The 23,321-nt window shown below is 42.7% G+C and overlaps 2 protein-coding genes across 2 annotated transcripts in view; one reads left to right on the forward strand and one right to left on the reverse strand.

Moving 5' to 3' along the window:
• LOC140357879 (carbonic anhydrase-related protein 10-like) overlaps positions 1-23,321 on the forward strand; it is a 165,460-nt gene that overhangs the window by 63,919 nt on the left and 78,220 nt on the right. The window lies entirely within an intron of this gene.
• Positions 279-22,906, reverse strand: LOC140357764 (uncharacterized). The gene is made up of 6 exons (XM_072442281.1): positions 22,882-22,906; positions 18,903-19,041; positions 11,572-12,491; positions 11,442-11,485; positions 5,824-5,924; positions 279-321 (listed from the first exon to the last, which is right to left on the reverse strand). The coding sequence occupies exons 1-6, from the start codon at positions 22,904-22,906 to the stop codon at positions 279-281; spliced, it is 1,272 nt and encodes a 423-aa protein (XP_072298382.1).

The raw sequence follows: 23,321 nt of genomic DNA on the forward strand, positions 1-23,321 counted from the left end.
GTGGGAGCGCCATTGTAGTTCCCTGTAAAATAAAACAAGAGCAACTTCTTTAGTGTCCAACGTTCCCATTACTTTTTTCACCTCTGTTGAAAAATTATAAATCTAAAACTATATATTTATAGTCAGGGTTTGAAGCCCCCTTGGGGTAGAATGCGCATCCAGTGTGGGTCCTTAGGCAAGACCCTTGAAGGTTCTGCCTACTTCATACAACAATGATTAGTGACAATGAAATACATGAAATGCTGGTTCGGACATCGCCTGGCCAAACACGGTCTGCGTCAAGTGCTTGAGAACCAGAGCACCTTGATGCCAAACGGGCTACTGGAACAAGGAAGAAATGGGTGAGATGCGAGAGCAAGGCTCTGTTGGAATGCTACTATTTCAGTAACCATATTTTCAGTAACCTGATTCTGATACATACCATATATATCGTATATACAGTATATATACAGTATATATACAAAATTATGTCATATGTAGTGTCAAAGGTGCATTAAAAGAAGGAAGGCCTTTTGTCAGTGTTAGAAATATCTCTAATCGCAATGAATAAAGTAGTATAAAGTTGGTACTGTGTGTGGGGGGAAGGGTAATGGGGCATTATGAGTGTCTGCGTAATTCTTTAGGCTTTATTCTTTAGGCCAGTGGTCCCCAAACTACGGCCCGCGCACCCGGCCCGCTGGGCCTTTCAATCCGGCCCGCCAAGCTTGTCGAAGTTAGATAAAAAAATATTTTGAAAAAAAAAATATATATATATATTTTTTTTGCAAATGTCGGAGTCAAACTCATGATACTGTGGCTGGCCGTTCACTTTACCTTTCGCCTGTAATGCCCACATTTCCCCAAGAGATGTCACTGTTCCGTCTAAGCTGCGCACTGCTCGCACATAAGATCTATGGCGCGAAGAAAATAAAATTTACCACAAACGGCCACCGGGGCCAATCAAGCAGGAAGCGCAAGTGTTTGACACACTGTAGATATTGTGGACAGTAGAAGCGCTGTCCAGGGGACACGTTGTGTTCTCTACATTTTTAGTTTCAAAACGCTGTGTGTTTTATTACAATCAGAATCATATTCACTGAGAAATTAGTCTTATCAATCCCGCAGCTCAGAGCGGACCGCGGCCCGAGGCGCAGCGCGGACCGCAAATTTTAGAACCCAATGTGGCCCTCGAGTCAAAAAGTTTGGGGACCACTGCTCTATGTATTCGCTGTGGATAAGATTTACTTCAGACACTGTAATGGCCTGTGTGCACTGGGAAGCTACAGATTTACACACCGATCCCTTGGACAAACTAAAACATAGCCCACAGTGGATAACATAATGGCGCTTGGTGGTGTTTTTTGAGCATGCAATTGTGTTCATTGTGTTGGTTTGTTTTTTATATTGTTTATTCACACAAAACACCAAAATATCTGTCTGCAGTCTACTCAGCCCACTGGCTATAACACCAGTGTTGTGCCAGGGTAAAACAGATGCATTATTGGAGCAATATGTTGATCCAATCATAATTTTCCTGTCTAATGCTTAGATGGTGTTTGGCATGGTCTAAAAGTGATGTTTTATGTGATTGCCATACAACCTGGTCCACCTCTAACACCCGACTAATACAACCAGAGCATAACACACCCATGTAGCCCTGGCTGATAACTACAATGAGAGGATACCAGCTAATTAAAAAATATAGGTCTTAAATATAGCCATGGCATGAGCTCAGCTCCAACGCAAGATCCCCACACGTACACACGACACCAGAGTACGTAATTTTACACTTATCCCACCTATGAGTCGGCTTAGATTTGCTAAAAACAAACACAAAACAAATTGAGTTTTTACATTTCTCCAAGACCAAAAGCATCCTCTAACTGTGCACTGTTTGTCTCCAAATATTTCTTAGTTAGTCCAATACATTCTGCAGAACATAAATTACTCCCCCAGGCCCAAATGGTCAGTAGTAGGGCTGAAACGATTTATCGAGTAAATTGTGTAATTCGATTAGAATAAAAGCTTTGATTATTATTTTATTGCCTCGATGATTTGTTTAAATTACATATTTAATCAAGCCACATGTAACAACCGTGACAACATGTTCTGCACTTCCTGTCATTTTCTAAAGAGTTTTCAACGTTATTTCCACAAAAACCTACACGATTGGTGTAAAACTATAATGTATATATACAACAGGTATAAATATACCAGATACCATCCTTTAGAATAAAATTTACAGTGTTGCTGTAGAATGCATATATATATAAAGTTTTTTTTTCTTCAAATGTGTGATTTTCGGTTTTTTGCTGAATGTGCAAGTTGAAGTTAGGACTATTGACACTATTGGTTGTCAAAAAAAAGTATACATTAAGCTGTTAAAAATGGGTAGTTTTTGGTTCTTTTTCCAGTGCTCCGCTCGGGGCGTTACCTATTTCCAGCAGCGCAATTGTTGGGTCTCAAACTACAGGTATTCAGTTTATGATTAAGGAAGATTTCTTAGCAGAAACGAGACAGACGGGGCACCAGGGTGAAACCCAAAAAGCTAAGATACTGTCCTTAATCGCACTCGTTAAAAGGTCTGAAGGGTGTTTCACGATTCAGGGACTTACACATAGTCTAATCAAACAAACAATAGTCAATAACTCTTTCGTGTAGTTTATTTATCAAAAGGGCAATCAAAAAGGGCACCGGAGCAGAAATGTGCACAGGTAAATCACAGGTGATGTTTGTATCAGATTTAACAGCAGATTCATGCAGATAATGTTAAACTAGGGTTTTGCCTTTGATAATCAAACGTGTCTATGCTAATCTATATCAAAAAGAGGGAAAGTGAGAAGCTAAGGGAGGAGGAACAGCTGAGTTCTACCCAAATCACGCGACAAAAGAACCGCACACTGAACTCGGCTTACGATTTTGTAGAACTCGGTCCGGCTGGTCCTTGTCCACGGACGAGATCCGTGGCGAGGCAGCGGCGTGGAGCGGTGTGGCGGCGAAGGCAGTGGCGTGCCGCGATGTTCGTGACGTGGGGCGGCAGCGGTGGCGCGAGACAGCGCGTGGCGATGTCCGGGAGTTCCTTAGCGGTGGAACGTTTTAGCGGCGTGTTAGCTCCTCACGCGGCCTTTACTCAGATGAGAACGTAGCGCTGATCCACGTAAACGGCGTAGATTACTTCAAAAATAGGAGAAGCAAAGTAGAAAAGAAAGTCTCCGTCCGGTTTAGCGCTTAAGCTTAGTTCCAGGTGTTTCCAGGTGTTTTCAGAGTGCTCAGAGTTCAGGGGGCGATGCGGCTGGCCTAGCCTTGTCGACCCACGTGGCGGACGCTTTGTTGAGACAAAGGAAAAGTAAAAAGGCTTGTCCGTGGAGACGGCTTCAAAGAAGAAGACAAAGGAAAAACAAAAAGAGAAGAAGAGAAAAGCCCGTTCCTAGCTCGGAGCGTCTTTTTGTTACCTAGCGCCGCAGGGCACGCTGGGAGCGAAAGGGGCGGGCGCTACTGCGACGACTTCCTGTTTAACATTTTCCTGGCTGAGAAAATAAAACTAGAGTAACGTAAATAATGTCAAAAAACATTAAACCCTGTTTTAACATTTACACGTTAAACACTTTTGGCAGTTTGTGCACATTATTTCTTGAGGTAGATACATTTTACATCTTCTTTCACCTGTGATGGGCACTCGAGTTAAAGCATTGGGAACATAAAACCTTAAACAGTGGAAAAAATACGTAACACAAGGTGAAACATGCGGTGTATGGAGTTGATTCAGACAAACATTCATGGCATAATCACATAAAACACAGTTTTCATCGGGGCGTCCTCCTGTAAGACTGTGGGGAGAAGGTCTGTTATCACGAAAGTCACAGCGGCTCCCTGCGGGAGAGAGGGAGAAAGAAAACCCCCCAATGTTCAAAGAGAGATTTTCTGTTATCTGGCCGTGGAATGTCCATCTCCATTCCCCTACACAATGTTGTTATTTTTCGACCAATCAGCTGGAAGCACATGGCTACTTATTCAGCTACTTATTCAGCAGCAGCTACGTGTTCTCCTCGGAGACATTTCATTATTTTCTCCAGACTTTCCCCAGAGCTTATGATTCTACCACTACTACATCCACCAAATGCCTAAGACGAAAGTGCGAAAGTGGCGTTTGTTCCTGCGCTAGCCGCTGAGTTCGGCTTGTTGTTGTTCCGATCGGAGCCGGACGGAACTAAGCTAAGCTAAGATATAACCCTGCACTGTTGAGCGCTGTGAGATTTGCAGGACTGGACCCCTGCATTGCATTGCAACGGAACTGAGGTACCTTTACTCTAAAGGATTGCTTTAACGCTGTGTTTTACGGTGGTTTGGTGTTAGTTTTCGTGACTTTTGGGGGTCGAGTTAGGCTACCGGAGCCGGGCAGAGCTAAGCTAAGCTAAGCTAAGCTAAAACCCTGCACTGTTCAGCGCTGTGAGATCTGCAGCACTGGACGCCTGCATTGCATTGCAACGGAACTGAGGTACTTTTACTCTAAAGGATTGCTTTAACGCTGTGTTTTATGGTGGTTTGGTGTTAGTTTTCGTGATTTTATTTTCACTTTTGCCGCTGAGTTCGGCTTGTTGTTCCGACCGGAGCCGGACGGAGCTAAGCTAAGCTAAAACGCTACAGCACTGTTTAGCGCTGTGAGATCTGCAGCACTGGACCCCTGCATTATTGTACGCACAGAGACCATTTGCAACAGAACTCAGGTACTTTTACTGTAAAGAATTGCTTTAACCCTGAAAGTTAAGCTAAAACGCTGCTTCAGACTGGAACTGTTGAGCACAGACTAATAGGAAATCAGCATGGTGGCCTGCCATGCTAAAACCCTTCAGCGAGAACACTGGGACACATTTTCTCTGCGTATCAACTGACCTAATGCCAGAATATAAAGCTTGAACAGAGGGGGTCCCAGGATTGACCCTTGGGGCAACCTACAGGTCAGGAGAATGTGGTATGAGACATGAACTTCAACAAAGTACTTTCTGTCTTCAGAATAGGATATTAACCAATTTAGGGTAATGACAATGATAACAGTCCGCTAGTCTCTGTAAGAGGATCCCATGATCAACAGTGTCAAAAGCAGCACTCAGATCTAACAGAATTAAGACTGAGGCTTTGCCCGTGTCAGTGTTCAGGAGGATGTCATTTGTCACCTTGACAAGTGAAGTCTCTATGCTGTGATGAGGTCTAAAACTTGACTGGAAAACTTAAAATGATTTAGTTTTTAAGAGGAAATCTGTGAGCTGTTGGTAAAGAACCTTTTCAAGGACTTTACCGCAAAAGATTAGTGATGGGTCGGTAATTACTCTTACTAATTAAGTACTGCGACATCAAGACCGCTCTTCTTTAGGAGAGGCTTTATGACCGCAGTTTTCAAATACATTGGGAATGTTCCAGATTGAAGCAACATGTTAACTAAGTGAGTGAGTGGTGCTAACAAACTGTTCAGCATAGATTTTAGAAATCTGGTGGGTAACACATCAAGACAGCATGTAGATGAACTCAGACTGGTAATGATCTCCTGGACAGTTTTGTCAGTTACAGGTGCAAAGTTAGTTAGCTTGGTGGTTTTAGGGGTATTATTGTGGAATTTATTAGTTAGCAAAAGGGTCTGCGTCAGGGAGTCTGTACTGTTGCTGATTATTCAATTGAATTCTGGACCCAAGCCCTTCAAAGTCAGTGGAACTTTGCAGCACAAGCTGATGCTTATCTCTTGGATTTGAACGACTACCTCACAGATGAGCTAGTCTCACATGATCTTCCCGCTGACCTTGATAGCTTGGTTGAACTGGCAACAAAACTGGATTGGCGTATTCAACAACCTACCTTATGTCTACACCCATATCCTTTAGCTTCAGTAGGCCACTCCCCAGCTCCGCATGGTGATTGTTCTGAGCCCATGCAGGTGGGAAGAACAAGCCTTTTTCCTAAAGATTGTGAATACCACCATCAGGGTAATCTATGTCTCTACTGTCTAAGTTTTGTTGGTGTAGCAAAAGTTTGGGACCAGGTGAAAGGCGGGGGGGGGGGTTAATCATTGTTGATATCAGAACTCTTGATCTTGCTGTATTGGGCGTGCGTGGAACCGTCTTAATCCTTGATTTGATCAGACATTCAAGATGGTTGGAAAAGCCCCTGGGTGAGAGTGGAGATGGAAAGGAGAGTGAGGATTAGATGTTGCAGGGGGGGGCCATGACAGCAATGCTGCCAGGTCAGTCACAGATGGGTCCAAGGCCTTTGATGAGGATTCTTGTGGGAAAGAACTGAAATTACTCCTGCATCGACCGCGGTGAAGATTGTGGCTGTGCTGCTGCTGATGAGTACTTCGCTGGAGGCCTACAATTTTGTCTCTAGTGTCTTTTGTGGACAGGTGTCTTTATAACGCAAACAAGCTCAAACAGGTGCTACAAATTTAGATTAATAAGTAGAGAGAGGTCTGTGAGAGCCACAATTATTGCTGATTGGCGGCAGTTCGAATATTTATTTGCTGCAATCGTGCATACAAATACTGTATTTAAAAATCTTACAATGTGATTCTCTGATTATTATTTTTTTTTTTAAAGATTCTGTCTCTCACAGTGGAAATGCACCTACAATTACAATGTCAGATCCCTCCATAATTCCTAAGTGGGAGAATTTGCAAAATCGCAGGGTGTTCAAATACTTATTTTCCTCAATGTAATACAACTTTAATGCAGAAGTGAGTGTAATGTAGCCTGAATTTCTCCAATTAAGAGGAATACACCACTTTGTGTTTCTAAAAAAGAATGACAGCTCTTGTACGTGTTTGTTAAAAGAGAGTTCATCATCAATCCAAATGCCCACTAGAGTGTTTTTAAATCACACGTGTAGCAGTAGGTGCCCTAGCATTATAGAATCGCATCATCTGCATACAAGTGAATGCTACTATGTTCTAGCTCATGCTTGATTTAGTTTATATAAACTGTAAATATGTGCACAGCTGTCCTGGCTCAAACTATCACCACAAAACCAATATCACTGGCTTCAGTTCTTTTTTAAATGTATTTATTTTTTTTGACCCGTGTACCTTAAACAGTATCTTGCACCACAAAGCCCATCCTTTCTTTGCAGTTCTAAGAGTCAAAAAGAAAGTATTCTCACCAAATCCAAGTTCTCATCAGTTTTGCAGGTTCACTGTCACTTAAACTCGACAGACAACAGATAGTTAGCTCACTCAAAGTCAGATAACTGGTACAGCCGTAGTAACAGTCTAAGTGCCTCAGACCTGTTCTCTTACCCTGGGGCACAGAGCAGTCCCGTCAGCCGGCAAATAGAAGCAGAAACAATTTGTAAATATTTCCTGTCAGATTTCCGGTATGACATCAGAATTAATTGCTCCAATGTTTCGCCACTGCCAAAGTACCGTTTTATCCATCAAACTCCAAGAAACGAGGAACAAGAGATAATGAAACCAGGAAAACAAAAGACGTAACGCTATGTGAACTAAGCAAACAAAGCTGACGGTCCACAGCTCCGGTGAAAAACAGCCCGTCTCACAGGCTAACGAAGCTGTCGTGACTAACAAGCCTGAGGCTAACATGGCTAACAGGGCCGAGGTAGAAGCTAGCAGTCTGCTTTCGGGCGAAAAGCAAAGCTTTGTCCCCAAACTCGGGTCTCTAGGCTCGCACATGTCCGTAGGCGGAGGAGAGATCACCTTGTACCAGGGGTGTCAAACTCATTTTGGGCCGCGGGCTGAATTTCGGCGCTCATGCTAGGTCGTGGGCCGAACATAAAGTAAAACATAAAACGATAAAAAAAATATAAGAAATAAATAGATTTATACGCTGTTTTTGAGGCAATTAGGCCGCAGTTATTTTATTATTTGGTTTACGGATTTTTAAATGAAATATATTGAACAGGCAGACGAAATATAAATATAATTTCAATTTCAAAAGATTTTTTCTTCCGGGTTTGCCCAAAACGGACCACGGTAGGAAAGCGAGGAGACACGGCGCGCAGGTGAGTGTAACAGTAGATTTGGCGTGTTTTGCATTGGTAGAACTGACGCACCCTATGTGCAGCCTTGGTCACGGCAAAACGCGCTGGAGAAAATCTGGTAAACGGATTTAAAATGTGTATTTGCGACGGCGTAAAGCAGACACGGAAACGGCCGCGCGCGTCTTCTCAAGCTCTCCCGGGACCGCGCGCAGGGACGGAACCGCTTTGTCTCTCACTCCCGCAGGATTTTGGCAAAAAATTGCTTCACGCGCTCTTATCTTTTGACTTAATACCGCTTTTTGTATTTCATTTAAAGCTATTTTGCGTTGTCGGCGGTACTTTATAAAAAAAATATATAATTTATTTTATTTAGAAATGAGAAAATCAATAATCTAAGTGCGGCGGATCCGTAAATCAAGTAATAAAATAACCGCAGCCTTACTGGATCAATAAAAAAAAAAAAAATACAAAACGTTTGTTCTCATAAGGCAAGAGTTTTTTAATAAGTTGTTTCGCAAGCCCGCCGTCGTCAAAAACGGAGATTCTAAAAAATAATTATATATATATTTTTCCTGTTTTTGCGGATTTTCCGCAGGTTTTTTTGGCCAAAACCTCAATAAAAAATAATTATAAAAATTCTGCACCAGCATCACCGACCTCCGACCATTTCTGCACGATCCCAAGTTTGTCCGAACGTCAGAGCTTTAAAACTCTCGCAACTCACGGCTTCCTAGATCGACTATAGATCCATGAGATCAACCGCTAGATTAACATGAAGGATGCAGGGTGGGCTTGCGCTCCAATTCATTGAACTCGTGTTCGAACGAGGAAATGAAGAATATGCGTTTTGACCGATTATATCAGAATAATTTTGTCGCTGCCATTTAAGTAGCACAAGCCCTCCTCATGTCGACATGTCCAGCTCGTCTGTCACACGTTCTCTTCTGATCACTGATCATCTGATCACATCACCCGATGAGTTGATCTGAGCTGCGTGTCCACGACTCGAGGGGTGAAAAATGTTCATTCATTGCACACTTTCTGTTCTTTTCAAGACTCAAAGTATATCAAAACGACTTATTTGGTCATGGGATGATTCATTTTCTGAGAAGCTGTCAGTCTGGGACTACTTTCTGTCTGATCACTGTGAGTTCCACCTTCCATTAAACAGTTAGTTTATGACATTGAAGGTATTTTTGTACACCGCAGTATAATAAGAGTTATTTTTAATGTCTTGCATTGATAACTATAATTATGTAGATAATGTAGAGAGGTGGTAGTAGGGCCTATATTCTAAGAATCCAAGAAAATTATTTAGAATAAAATTTTATTTTTAAATTCAACTCCAACTTTTGGATGGTAGAAATGTGATTTGATAATGGAAAAATACAACTTTATTTTTATTTTTATTCGTCCTCCCTTTTTAAAAATGCCAAGGAAAATCTGTGAAACAACAAATTAAAAAACTCTCGCCTAAACAGAAATGTATTTTGAAAAACAAGTGTGATTTCACCAATACTGTGCTTCAGTTTATGTGCATTACATCTTCAGAGCTGATCTACAGAGATAAACATTTAGTCATAGGTATTTGGAACTGAAAAATATTGTATTTGACTTTATAACAAAATAAACTTCTCAAGATCTAAAAAACCTTTTAAATGTACTAACTAACGTTTTTCACGTCTGTGTAGTTCTCTGTAGTTATCTGTACACCTGAACTGACACACCACTAAATACAAACAAATGTGGCAGCGTTTAAGTAAGGAGGTTAAGTTACCCCTCTGGCCTTGAAAGTATAGAATAAAAAGTTGGGGCAGTGCATGAGCCATGAGTCGTGGGCCAGATATTGTGTACAAAATAAAACAAGAAAAAATATAAGAAATACATAGCCTTTTTTGCAGCCTAGTAATAGTTGTAGACTGTACAAATCTGCTGCAGGTGAAAGACTGAGTCCATATTCATGCAGCTGCAGGAACAGGAACCTGGACCTTTTGATGTGATTTCTGATATGAAATGTTGATATCACAGACATGTTTCTGCTCAAACTTAATATGAGCTCGTTATTTTAATAGTTTAATCTGATCTCAGTGACCAATGATTCCTGTAGTGATTCAAATCAGGTCATTGTGTTTGTGTTCAGTCACATTAGTGTGGACACAATCATGTTCATTCTTTATTACACTCTGACCTGTGTCCACTTTTAGCACAGCTCTAACGTCCACAAAACCGTCTCCTTTCTTTCTTCCACGTGTTTCCCAAAACCACACGTCTCTTTCCTCGCTCTGACCTCTGCTCAAAGCGCAGTAAAGTGCTGTAAAGTGCGCAACGCGCGTCGTTCTCTTCCGAGCCGGATGCTTGGTACCATCCGAATTGACAGAATCGTCTCTGATATAAAGGAGATAAAAGAGGCAAGAATGGATGGAGCACGCATGGATGAAGCTGTACAACGTATTTCAGACAATATGGACAAGCTGCGACCATGAGGGCCAAGATGGAGGCGCTACAGGCCAAGGTAATGACTCTGCAGATGGAGAATATGATGAAAAATAAGATTAGTCCAGATCACGTAGACCTAACCATATGGGGCTTGTGGGGATCGAGGAGGAAGAAGATGGAGAGGATATAGAAAGCTTTTTGGAGCAGATTATTCCTGAGCGAGTTAATGGTTCAGGAGTTGGAGTCCCTCCCAGCACAATTGAAAGAGCACATGGCCTGGGTCATTTTGTGTTATCTTTTGTTCATAAATATATAAAAAAAAGGAAAATATTTTGTGTCGTCAGCAGTAATGCCTCAAAGTTGAAACTGCACCTCAACATGATGGAACCACAGCTCCATATCATGCTGCCTAAAGTCAGGAAGTTTTATAGTAGCCACAAAAACAGCAGTTACAGCTGGGAAAACGGCAGCTACTGATATGCTCTAAACATCAGGTTCACCAATGTGAAGGTTTGTAGAAAGAGACGAGCATAACGCTTAAGTCTCTGCTTTATCGATTGTCCACAGAATAAACTTCAACACAACAGTTAACATCAATTTTAACAACCACTTCCGCTGAAACTCCTTGAAACATCTCGACTCCTTCACAATGAAATATGTTTGGCGTGTTAGACAGAGAGAATAGTGTCTACCTCAATAGGATTTGTGGTACTTGTTATATGCTTTTGGTGCAATATTGCCCACCACCAATGTTATAATGTTGGAATAAAAAATAAAAATATCAATGATAATCTCCATTTTTCATTATTTGTCTTATTTTACGTCTGCAGTTTCTACAAGAAAACTGCATGAGCCAGTTTTTAAAGTGCACAACTGATCTGATGCATGTGACGTGTCAATAATGAAAACAGCCCCAGGGCAGCTCTGGCTACAATAGTAGCTTACCAACACCAAGTAAATGAGTGAATGAATAATGCAATGTGAAAAGTCTTTCAGTGTCCAGAAAAGCATTATATAGGTATTGTGCAGTATGTATTATTGTCACAAACCTTTAAAGTGAGTTCCAGTTCTTTCTTGTTCTTTATGAGTTGTTCTAAGTCAAAAAATATATATATATATCAAGATCATGATTGAATATATATACAGTATTTATAATTGTATCTATTTTTCCAGACTTACCTGAGTCTATTCCTCCCTGTTCTGGTCCTGGTCCTCCCTGTTCTGTTCTTCCCTGTTCTGTTCCTCCCTGTTTAGGCCCTGGTCCCCCATGTTCTGGTCTTCCCTGTTTTGGTCCTCCCTGTCCAGGTCCTGTTCCTCCCTGTTCTGCTCCTGTTCCTCCCTGTTCTGCTCCTGGTCCTCCCTGTTCTGTTCCTCCCTGTTCTGGTCCTGTTCCTCCCTGTTCTGTTCCTCCCTGCTCTGGTCCTCCCTGCTCTGGTCCTCCCTGTTCTGGTCCTCCCTGTTTTGGTCCTCCCTGTCCAGGTCCTGTTCCTCCCTGTTCTGTTCCTCCCTGTTCTGTTCCTCTCTGTTCTGTTCCTCCCTGTTCTGTTCCTTGCTGTTCTGTTCTTCCCTGATCTGTTCTTCCCTGTTCTGCTCCTCCCTGTTCTGTTCCTCCCTGTTCTGGTCCTCCCTGTTCTGGTCCTCCCTGTTCTGGTCCTGTTCCTCCCTGTTTAGGTCCTGGTCCTCCCTGTTCTAGTCCTGTTCCTCCCTGTTCTGGTCCTCCCTGTTTTGGTCCTCCCTGTCCAGGTCCTGTTCCTCCCTGTTCTGGTCCTCCATGTTCTGTTCCTCCCTGTTCAGGTCCTGGTCCTCTCTGTTCTGTTCCTCCCTGTTCTGTTCCTCCCTGTTCTGTTCCTGGTTCTCCCTGTTTAGGTCCTTGCTGTTCTGGTCCTCCATGTTCCGTTCCTCCCTGTTCTGTTCCTCCCTGTTCAAGTCCTGTTCCTCCCTGTTCTGTTCCTCCATGTTCAGGTCCTGGTCCTCCATGTTCAGTCCCTTTTCTTTCCTGTCCTTGCTCTCTCAGTGCAGGTCCTCCCTGTACAAGATCTGGTCCTTCTTTGTTGGCTCTTCTGTTGCCCTTTGGATCAGTCTGTGACGTAATATCTCTGCTGCATCTCTCAGACTTTTAGAACAAACGTGGACTCTTTCTGCATCAAAACTACTTAAGTCTTTCAAAATATCCATCGCTCCTTCAGGCTGTTCGTTAGACTTATATGTTACTACTGTCATTAAATATTCACATGCTCCTTCTCCAAAAGAGGACTTGAGCCATTGCACACTGGCCTCATACTGACTGACACTGTGACCATGAGGGAGCAGCAGGAGAAAGGCATCGATGCCTTTATCTGAAGGAAAGTGGTCAGTGGTTTTGAGACGGAGAAAATCAAAGACCTGGATGACCCGACCACAGAGATCATACAACATGGATGAAAATGGTTCATGCTCTTTGTCTGGGCCCAGCAAGAGATTTGGACCAGGTTCAACAGCATCAGGATCACCAAATATCACAAGTGTGAGCTCAGGAGACACTGGAACAGAAGGACGATATACTTCAGATGAAATCGGAAAATAATAATACCTTTATATCTCTTCAGTGAGTTCAGTCTTAGTGTATTTATTACCACCGTATAGTAAATGTTTTTAATGTAGTGCAAGAAGTTCATTTGAGACCAGTTGCTGATACAGTTCCTCACCTTCATCTTTGGAAGATGCTGGGTTCATCTTGCATTTCTATGAGACGGTGGGGCCGTCTCTTTCCTTTAGTGACACATAACATGATCATAATGATTTTCAACATATTATTTTGTAAAATACAGATAATTATAAAATATATATACATTTCTAGAATTATATTTACTACAAGCCTTGACTCAATTATTGTAACCTGGTGGTTATAATACTTACTTGTGTTACTTGGCCAGCTTCTTTCTCCTTTATGTGCTCTGCAAAAGGGGGACAACAGTAAACCATCTGTAACTCATGGTGAATGGAAAAAAATATTTTGAATGTATATTATTTGTTGTGTGTGTGTTTTGTTTTTGTTTCATGTTTTCTTTTCATAAGAAATGAAGAGGGTGGAGACATTCAGCAAATGGTCGAGGCAGTGTACATATGAGCGACAGAGTGGCTAGCACTCCTGCAGCGTTTGCGTGTGTTTGTAGCCACAGATCCTTCCCAGTTGTGAGCACAGCACAGCCTAGACCCCTCTCCATGTGTTCTAGCCCCTAAAGGCCATGAGAAGGAGACACTTAGCCCTGGGTTTGTGTCACTCTGTGGCACGCTCTCACGGAGTAGCCCCGGGAGAAGGTGCAGAGGTCATATCCACTGTCCAAGCTCTGGACCACAGTTTGGGTCAGCGCTAAGCCAGTCAGCTGAGCAGGCGTCATTCACAGAGTGCTTTTGAGGAGAACGCGTATTGTGTTATTTCATATTTTACGTTTGAAAATAAATAAATAGGCCCTAAAGGCGGAATACCAAATCTGTGTGCGCATCAAGTCACAGCCTGGCACTTTCTCTCTCTCTTTCTCTGTCGCTCTCTTTCTGTCTCTCTCTCTTTCTCTCTCCTTTTTTTTTTTTTTTACAGTACAGAGTGAAACATACTTTGAAGACGTAGAACAACAGATATGCAGTTATAAATTCACCTTTTCAGTTGGCTGCCAAACGCCATTAAAAATAACACAACACCAAGTCACAGCCTGTAATACCAGTTTAATGACTAATGCTAGAAACAGTGATTTTGGTCAGATAAGAGAGGTGAAAAGAGGTGCGTGGGGGGTGGGGTTTAAGAGGGTGTAGTTAGCTGTGTCGTTAGCCTTTCGAGCCCTTCAAGCCTTTTAAGATTTTGTAATTAGTTTTACTTAAACTGGTCTTCTACCTGCTCCTGTTACAGTTTGTTCATGTCTTTCTGCGTGTCATCTGAACCATTATCGCTCTCACAGGAGTTTATTTTAATTTTGAGCCTCACGTCCGTCTCAGGTGATGCATAAACTAAAGGAAGAGAACCATTTCCTGCTTTTGTTCCACTCTGGCAGGTGTGAAACCAGTTAGATTATTTCCCCAGTACTACGGTATTACTTATTTGTTTATGTCTGTTAAAAGCTATAGTTAGTTTATAGTTTTTAAAAAATACGCACAGAAATCAGCTAGAAGTTGGTTTAATTAATCTCTCTCTCTCCCCTCCCCCCCTCTCTCTCCCTCCCCCCTGCAAGTTTTTTGTAGTTTTAGAAATACTTTGAAAACTGTTGTGAAAGTTAAGGCTTGAAGGTGTCACCAATATGAGCCGAGTTTGCTCCTCGAGTGACATGTTTTTGAATTTGTGCCAAAATTTAGACATTTGTGTCTAAGTAATTGGAAAAATAGAAGAAGAAAATACTCAATGACTGCTTAGCTAATTAAAGTTGAATTAGAGTTTAAGTTAAAGGCATCAGAAAAAGGACAAACTCACCTTTGTCGTCTTGTTCTGCTGCTGTCGTCTTTGAGATCGTCCTTCTCTTAACTCTACATCAAAAGTGAAAGTGTTTTGTCTTTGTCCTGCAGAAAACCCCGCCTTAAACATGTACAGACTCTGTAGTTAAAAAAAAAAATGCAGATAAACCTGACGGAAAAATGCATGCCCTTTTCAACAAGCACAATTGGACCCAGCAGGAAATATGTATTTGTAGAACTTTGTATGGCATTGTTTTTACCTCCCTTTACCTGATTGAGGAGAAAACTTTTGCAAAACAGCTCACAGAGGCCGGGTGATTTTGCCCAAAACATATTCTTATTCATTTTTTTCCTTCCAAAACTTCAAATTTCAATTCGATTTCAAATTATTTTCCTCCCCTGAGAATTTGTTTTGTTTTTGTATGTTTTTTCTATTCAAGTTGTAGTACAATTAATAATATGTCCCTTTTGGTGACACTGTTTCTGTCTCTCTCGCTCTCGCTCTTCACACGGGACACTGATGGTCCTGACCCCAGTGACCAGAGTGACACTGGTTTAGTGCAGGCTGCCACTGGGTTTAGATTTCTGGATTGGGTTTTATTTGATCAAAAAATATCGATGTTGAAGAAAATGTTGAGATATTGGATTTGTCGATTTTGATTCATTTTGGACGTGAACTAATTGCAGTTTTTGGGTGAGTTTGATATTGAAATAGTCTTTTTTTAGGGCCTTGTGTGTGAACATGTGTGAACAACTCTGTAGTATTGAAAAACAAAGCTGTGTTCTGTTCTGAGAAAGAGCCTGAGAAATGTCTGAACTAAAGAGAAATGTTTCAAATGATCAAACTAATCCAAGTTTAAAAAAATGTGGTAAACGATTGACAAACAAAACTGTAACTATTGTTTGTGTCAGAGGCAAATGCAGGATATGGTTTGTTACACCAGTGAGGAGTAGTTCAACGAAAAGAGCCAAATCCTTTCTGTTTTTGTTGTTGTTGTCGTTGTTGGCATTCAAACGGCATTCATTTCTTTACATTTATGTTTTTAAAGCTTCTCGTATGTCATTAAACACTTTGCATCTTAGCTGGGGTTGTGGTCTTAGCTAGTCAATGTCTTTCAGGCCAGGATTTTCTTTTTTAATAATTTCATGCAGTAGTCTCCCTGCAGCCCAGAGTCCTTGTGTCTCATTTTTAAAGGTGCACTAACTTTCTTGGACGGTCTAAATGGAGATGTTACTCTGTCTAGAATTGTCTATTGTTTGGCATAAAACCTGTATCTTCATGGAAATGTAGGTTGCAGGTCAGATCTGTGGAGGGAAGCTCTCATTTTAGAATCAGAAATGTTCTTCAAACTATTTTTGAGCTATAAAAATAGTAAAAGAAGCAGCAGACTTTGCACATCAATGTGGAGGCAAGTGAAAGAGAGTTTGATAAACCTGAAACAAAAAAAACATCCCACTCAGTCGACTCTTGCTAATGAAAATGTATAAACAGCGCGTTGTATTGGCTGTGTGGAGTTCTTCTGGTAGAATGAGTGTATACTCATCTTAAACAGGGCTAAAAAGTACTATAAGGTATTTTTATTTTTGTGTAATGATTATATGATGAAAGAAATACAGGGTAAACGTTCTTTGACCTTTATTTATTGACCTTTATTTAACCAGAAAATCCCCACTGAGATTTAATTTAATTTTTCTAACGTAATCACAATAATACGTGTTATTATGCATTGCAGATCATTAATTATGCATGCAAATGTGTCATTTCACATCCTGTTCTTGCCCTTTTCATTAATCTACTGTAGATATGGATCATAAACGTGCCCAAACACACATCTCTGGGTGTCTTGGAATTTTTTTTATCTAAAGAGTGTCTTGTTTTCTCTCTGCTCTGATTGGCTGAGTGTCTCACACACACATTATTATATCTGAGGCTGGAGAATGGCCTGCAGCCTCTGCACAGTCAGGCGCCGCTACATGACAGAGAAAGAGAGGAACAGCACAAATGTAAAGTTGGGACCAATGCACTTATGACATTAGACACATTGCTACAGTAAAGTACGGTGCACTTCCAGATCCTTCAATGCTGCTGGGGCAACTTGTTGAGAACCCATCTCCAGATGTTGAGCTCAGCTTTGTCTGGATTAATGTAGCTGGAGGATTTTTACCTACGTATGTGAGCAGACAGTTTATAAAGACCTGATAAACCATATGCTGTCAGGAGTCACAAAACAGCAGGCAAGAGCCTAAATGCACGACACAGGAAACAGTTCAGGTGTAGAATAGGGGTATTTATTACCAGCAGAGGTCAAAACAAGGTCGTAACGCGTACCAAACAAATCCAGAATGGGGCGGGCAAAAGAGATGGTCCAAAGTCCAAAAAGGCAGGTCAAAACAGGAACAGGCAGGATAAGAATCAGGGTAACTGGTGCTGGGCGCTACGGTAACACACAAGACAATCTGGCAGCGAAATGGACCGGTCCATATACTGAGGTGGGGCTGGCCAGGCGAATGTGATCAGTAATTAGTGGAGAGCAGGAGAGAGTGGCAGAGTCTGCTCTCTGATTGGCTGTAGTGGCACTGAAGGGGATGGACCAATGAAGAAACAACTAAAGCCTGGCTGAAGTTGTGACATGTGCAAGTAAACAAGATCAGAGAACAACCACTCTGACATCCATCAAAGCCATATATTTACAAAAACATGTTAATTTACAAAAATAATAAATATGTAAGTTTAGTTTGTCATTCTGTTTCAGGAGGTTCTCAGGTCGCCCCTCCAGGTGGATGTGGGACTTACTCAATTTGAAGGAATCTGAGGGAACTGTCATATTTTGTGTCATTAAAGTGTACAGCCACTGAGTAGTTTCTATAGTTTCTAAGAACTATGTTCTGATATTGTTAATTTAAGTTTTCTTGTTGTCTTGCCAGGCCACAAGGGCAGAAAAGCGTAGATCCTGTGGGTGGATGCACAGGTGATATTTTAGAAGTGATTCACTTTCACTTTCACTGTGGGCAGTTTCCACCACAGTAATGGAAAGAGTGCAAGAGTTGTTGTCCCGAACATGGTGGACTTTGAATAAGTTATCTTTTGCAAAAATTGACTGCATAGGATACTTTATTGTTGGAGCACTAAAAACACCCCAGATTAAATGTGCCGGAAACCATTGTGTTGACAGTTTAGCCACGTTTGTTTGCATGTCAACATGTCATGTTTGTTATTATTGTGTTGACAGTGTGGGCAGTGAAGCTCCTATTTCATTTAATGCTTCTTTGAGTTTAATATCTGCTCTGTTCTGATATATACTCTTTGAACATATGAAATGTGTGTTCCAGTCTTAGGGCTGTACAATTAAGCTAAATATAATATATCAACTTTAAGTCATTTCTAATTGTTAATGGAATTAGTTGTTTGTAAACATGTGGTTTGGAGCAGAGTTCTGACTTTAGAAGAATACATTTTACAATGTTTGTGATCAAAAATTGCAAAAGTCTGTCTTGTTTCTGTTCAAGGATTTGATAGGATCTTTCTTGACTTGTCATGAGTGCAGATATTGTAATATCTATTAGGCGGTTCACCTTTGGTTTGGCCCTTTTAGGTGTAAGCACACTATTATCATGTGTATTTTTTAAATGTGCTGTTTGGCCTGTATCTGGTATGTCAAGGTGATGCTGTTTGGTTCTTTTGAGCTCTGTGGAGAATAATCTGTCTGGGTCTGGCTGCATTTGCTGACACACAAGTCCTGGAGACACCGAAAGACACACAGGCCCTGGAGGAGCACACAGACGCACAGGTCCTGGAGGAGCACACAGACGCACAGGTCCTGGAGACATACACAAATGCAGAGGTCCAGGAAGCGCACAGGTCCTGCAGGCACACAGAGATGTAAAGGTCCTGGTAACACACAGAGATGCACTGGTCCATGGAACACACAGAAATGCACATGTCCTGGAGACAATGAGATGCACAAGTCTTGGAGAAGCACAGGTCCTGGAGGCACATGGGTCACGGAGATGTACAGGTCCTGGAGACTAATACAGACACATAAGTCCTGGGTGCACATGGGTCATGGAGATGCTCATGTCCGGGAGACACACACCGTTGCATTGGTCCTGGAGACTCAAAGAGATGCACATGGTCCTGGAGACGCACAAAGATGCACAGGTCCTGGAGACTCTCACAGATGCACAGGTCCTGGAGACTCTCACAGATGCACAGGTCCTGGATGCGTAGAGGTTCTGGAAACAGACAGAGACTCACAGGTCCTGGAAACACACATAGATGCAGATGTCCTGGAAACTCATAGAGATGCACAGGCACTGGAGACTCATAGATATGCACAGGCCTTGGAGATTCTGGTCCTGGAGACGAATAGGTCCTGGGGACTTTACCAGATGCACAAGTCCTGGAGACTCTCACAGATGCACAGATCCTAGAGACTTACAGAGACACACAGGTCCTGGAGATTTACAGAGATGTACAGGTCCTGGAAACACACAGAAAGACACAGGTATCTGGATGCACACACAAGACACATAGGTCCTGGATGCACACGGGTCATGGAGATGCACGTGTCCTGGAGACACACACCGATGCATTGGTCTTGGAGACTCAAAGAGATGCACAGGCCCTGGACACGTACAGGTTCTGGGGACGCACAAAGATGCACAGGTCCTGGAGACTCACACAGATGAAAACGTCTTAGAGACTCATAGAGATACACAGGTCCAAGAGACTCTCACAGATGCACAGGTTCTGGAAACAAACAGACACACAGGTCCTGGAGACACACGAGATGAACAGGTGTTAGAAAAGCACAGGTCCTGGAGACTAACACATACATATAAGTCCTGGATGCACATGAGTCATGGAGATGCACATGTCCTGGAGACACACACCGATGCATTGGTCCTCAATGAGATGCACAGGACATGGAAACACACATGGACCCGCAGTTCCTAGAAACACACAAAGAAGCACAGGCCCTCGAAACACACAGAGACGCACAGGTTCTAGACACTTACAAAGACTCACAGGTCCAGGAGAAACACAGAGATGCACAGGTTTGAGAAACACACTGACATTCACTGGTCCTGGAGACACACAGGTTCTGGAGGCACATAAGTCATGGAGATGCACAGGTAACAGCTCACATAAACACGAAGGACCTTGAGACTCACAGAGATGAACAGGTCCTGGAGACGCACAAGTCCTGGAGGTGCACACGTCCTGGATAAACAAAGAGACGCACAGGTCCTGGAAACACCCAGATGAACAGATCCTGGAAACACACAAAAATGCACAGGTCCTGGATACGCATAGGTCCTGGGGGCACACTTGCCTGACCCGCATTCTGTTCGAATGCGTAAGGGTCTGGACCCCAAGTCAGAGCCAATGAAGTCGTCGGTCATCCATTTACCTATCCAATCCCAGGCGGAGGTTTTAACGCGTCACACTGAGATACGGAAATAGCTCTTCACCCCCGTTCCAAAACATTCAAGATGGCGGACCCGGCTCGTGACCCGGCTCGTGACCGAATGTTTACTTCTGCTCTCGCTTCGGTTTGAAGGAAAAGTCTGCTCTACTCGCCATGATGAACGTGCGTTAGATTCGGTTATGCGAAGGGCGTCATCACGATTCAGGAGACATTTTCTGCGTTCGGGGACGGATAACGCGGAACACGTCTTGTTGACATGGGCTACGTAATATCCGGTTAAGTATGTCGCGTTTTTTGCGTCACTTCTGGGTTTATGTGATTGGTTCTGTCTCTTGCTCTCTAAACTCCGCCCTAGAAATTGAAACGCAGCGGTCGAGCCCCGACCCACACACAATTTTGATAAGTAGTTTGCCAAAACGTGTTGGGAATGGCTGGTCAGGCAAGGGGCACACAGGTCTTCGAAATGCACCGGACTTGGAAACTCACACAGACGCACAGGTCCTAGAGACTCACAGACACACAGAGACGCACGGGTCCTGGAAATACAACCAGTCGCACAAGTCCTGGAGACACATAGAGCTGCAAAGGTCCTCGAGACGTATACTGACACACAGGTCCTGGAGCAGGGGTCTTCATCCTTTAGCTCCATTTTGAATAGCTCACAAACGGATTTCCAAAACAATGACTGTCCCAGCCAAGCTTGGTTATGGCACAGTGACCTACAGCCATTAAGACGTGCAGCAGCATGGGCTACAAAGAAGCCAAAAACAGACAGTTTTTATGAGGAAGAGGCATCTTACCTTTTATTCACAACATTCACAAGAAATGCGTCTGGTCCGATCTGGCTTTGGGTAAGCGATACAATACAGTGGTGTAGTATAGGATTTTTGTATTGATCACTGATGCTTCCTTGTGGCACTTAAGTGCTTTCTCTCCTGTAGACCTGTACAAACTTTACTCTCCTCTTTCCCCTCAGTCACTTCTCCAAGTGCTTCTTTGAGATGTCACCTCTCCTTTTTCTTTTTTTTCCTCACTATGGGGCGCAAACAGCGAGAAGTGGGCTTGGTTAGGTTTAGAATCAGACTCATAAAAAACAGACTGTTGGCAGATCAATACCACTGGGAGAAATGAAGCCTGCGTAAATTCAGCCTGGAAGACCATCTACATCAAGGCCACCTGCTCCCCAGCTCAACCAACGCACCCAGTCCGGCCTGTCCGTCTGTGAGAGTTCAGATCTCTCCTTCACCACGGAACTCCTCCAGGTTTCTACTTTTTCCCATGGGTTTTTTTTAGTTTTTCCTGGCCAAGAAGAGAGAGTCCCAAGGACAGGGGATTCCCAAGACATCGTCCCTCGCACCTGCTCCCCATCTTCAATCAACGCACCAAGTCACTCCTCCCTGTGGCACGTCGCACCTCTGCTCCCAATCAGCGCACAGTCGGTCCAATATTTACCCATCACTCAGTTGGTTCGGCCGCTTCAGGCCGTACTGCGACCCACCACCTCCCCTCCTCCTCCTCTGCATCCCTCTCATCCTAATCATCTACCCTCTCACCATATCTACCACCACCAGTCTCCATGCCCTGGGGGGAGACATTTAATACAAATAGATAGGAGCACTCATAGGAGTGCCCATGATCGCAATGTCTTCCGCCGGGGTCTGAGCGCCAAATAACCCTTGTAATAAAGCTTGCTAAACTGTCCTTTCTGTGTCGTCTGAGTCTCTCCAGGGTGAAATGACAGCTGGTGTCGAGCTACAAAATGTGTTTAATTTGATGTTATTCAGCCTCATATTCATTGAGAAAGATGCAAAAAAGTGAATGAATGGAAGCGCAAACTAACGCTAACGGAAGCGCACGCTGCAAAGTCAAACTTGTTCTTGCAAAAGACAAACGTTATAAATTTACTTACAACATAAAACATAAGTTTCGCAGTGTGGCCTGGAGTATCTCCAGGGAAGGAGAGAAAAGTGGTGAAGATTTGAAGAGCCAGGGGTATGTAGGGAGACCCAGGGCCTTGAGGTAACAGAGTGAAGGTAAGAAAGGAAATCCCTTATGATTTCTTCAAAGTTTTCCAAACTCCCCCAGACCCAGCTGTTGTGCATCTGCCCATAAACAAATAACGTGACATGTTGAAATGTCCTTAAGTGCCTTGAAGGTGGAAAAGCACTAGATAAATACACTGCAGTAATAATACATTTGTTTGTATTATATATTGAGATAAATATTCAGACAACAGGCATGTGTTTGTTCCGGCCAAAATATGCAGTCAAATATTTAAAAACATGAATAGCTCACATGTGTGTCACAGAGATGCACTGGTCCCGGAGCCCGTCATCAGACTTTCAATGCAAAGACGATCGTGCGCCCTTTAAAGGCCCCTTTAGTCATTACACTGGAGTAGCTGCAGTCAGCGTGAAGTCGTGGGCGGGACTAACCATGGCACTAGAGCAGATTTCAGAATGTCAATCAACACCAAATCTGAATGGACACTGTATTTTTCTGTGCTCAGAACATTATTACTCATTAGGCTAGGCAAAATAATATGTCTGTTTGCCGTAACCCGACCGACTGAAAAGAAAATATCAGCATTTTGTTGAAAAACGTCAAAATCTTTTATTTTTCAATTATTTCGCCGACTCACCGACCGGTCTTTCCTGAACCGCCATGTTGCCAGTTACATGTTCCAAAATCCCAAAAATTGAATATCAAATTAAATAGCACTTTTCTGTCAAATATAGGCTATTGAATCTATTATTTAATTCATTACACATCATATTTATTAAGGATGCCTAAGACAGATCCCTGAGAGCAAAAAAGGGGAGAGAGAAAAAAAAATAAAAATTATATAAATATATATATATTTTTTTTTAAATATTACTTGGACAAGCTTGGAAGCCAGACTTCCTCACCTCAGACACTTCCCACAGCTCCTCCGGAGGGATCCCAAGGCATTCCCAGGCCAGCCGAGAGACACCTCCAGCATGTCCTGGCTCTTCCCCGGGGCCTCTTCCTGGCCTAGGGTGTCCTGGTGCCACGTGCACTGATGGACAACCTTGTGCTTGAACATGGTGTTCGTTATGG

The sequence above is a fragment of the Eucyclogobius newberryi genome, unplaced genomic scaffold (assembly GCF_026437365.1).
Source record: "Eucyclogobius newberryi isolate DKJ021-1_F unplaced genomic scaffold, fEucNew1.0.hap1 SCAF_13, whole genome shotgun sequence".
In the NCBI taxonomy this organism is placed as follows: domain Eukaryota; kingdom Metazoa; phylum Chordata; class Actinopteri; order Gobiiformes; family Gobiidae; genus Eucyclogobius; species Eucyclogobius newberryi.

Bases quoted from the DNA above. Each gene is read 5' to 3' on its own strand.
- LOC140357764 (XM_072442281.1), bottom strand. From the start codon at position 22,906: ATGGCGGTTCAGGAAAGACCGGTCG. The intron at 19,042-22,881 runs GTGAGTCGGCGA...GTCTGTTTCCAG, and splicing joins GGTTCAGGAAAGACCGGTCG to AACCTCTACGCATCCAGGAC. The intron at 5,925-11,441 runs GTTTGTGACAAT...CACAATCTTTAG, and splicing joins AACTGGAACTCACTTTAAAG to GAAAAAGGCTTGTTCTTCCC.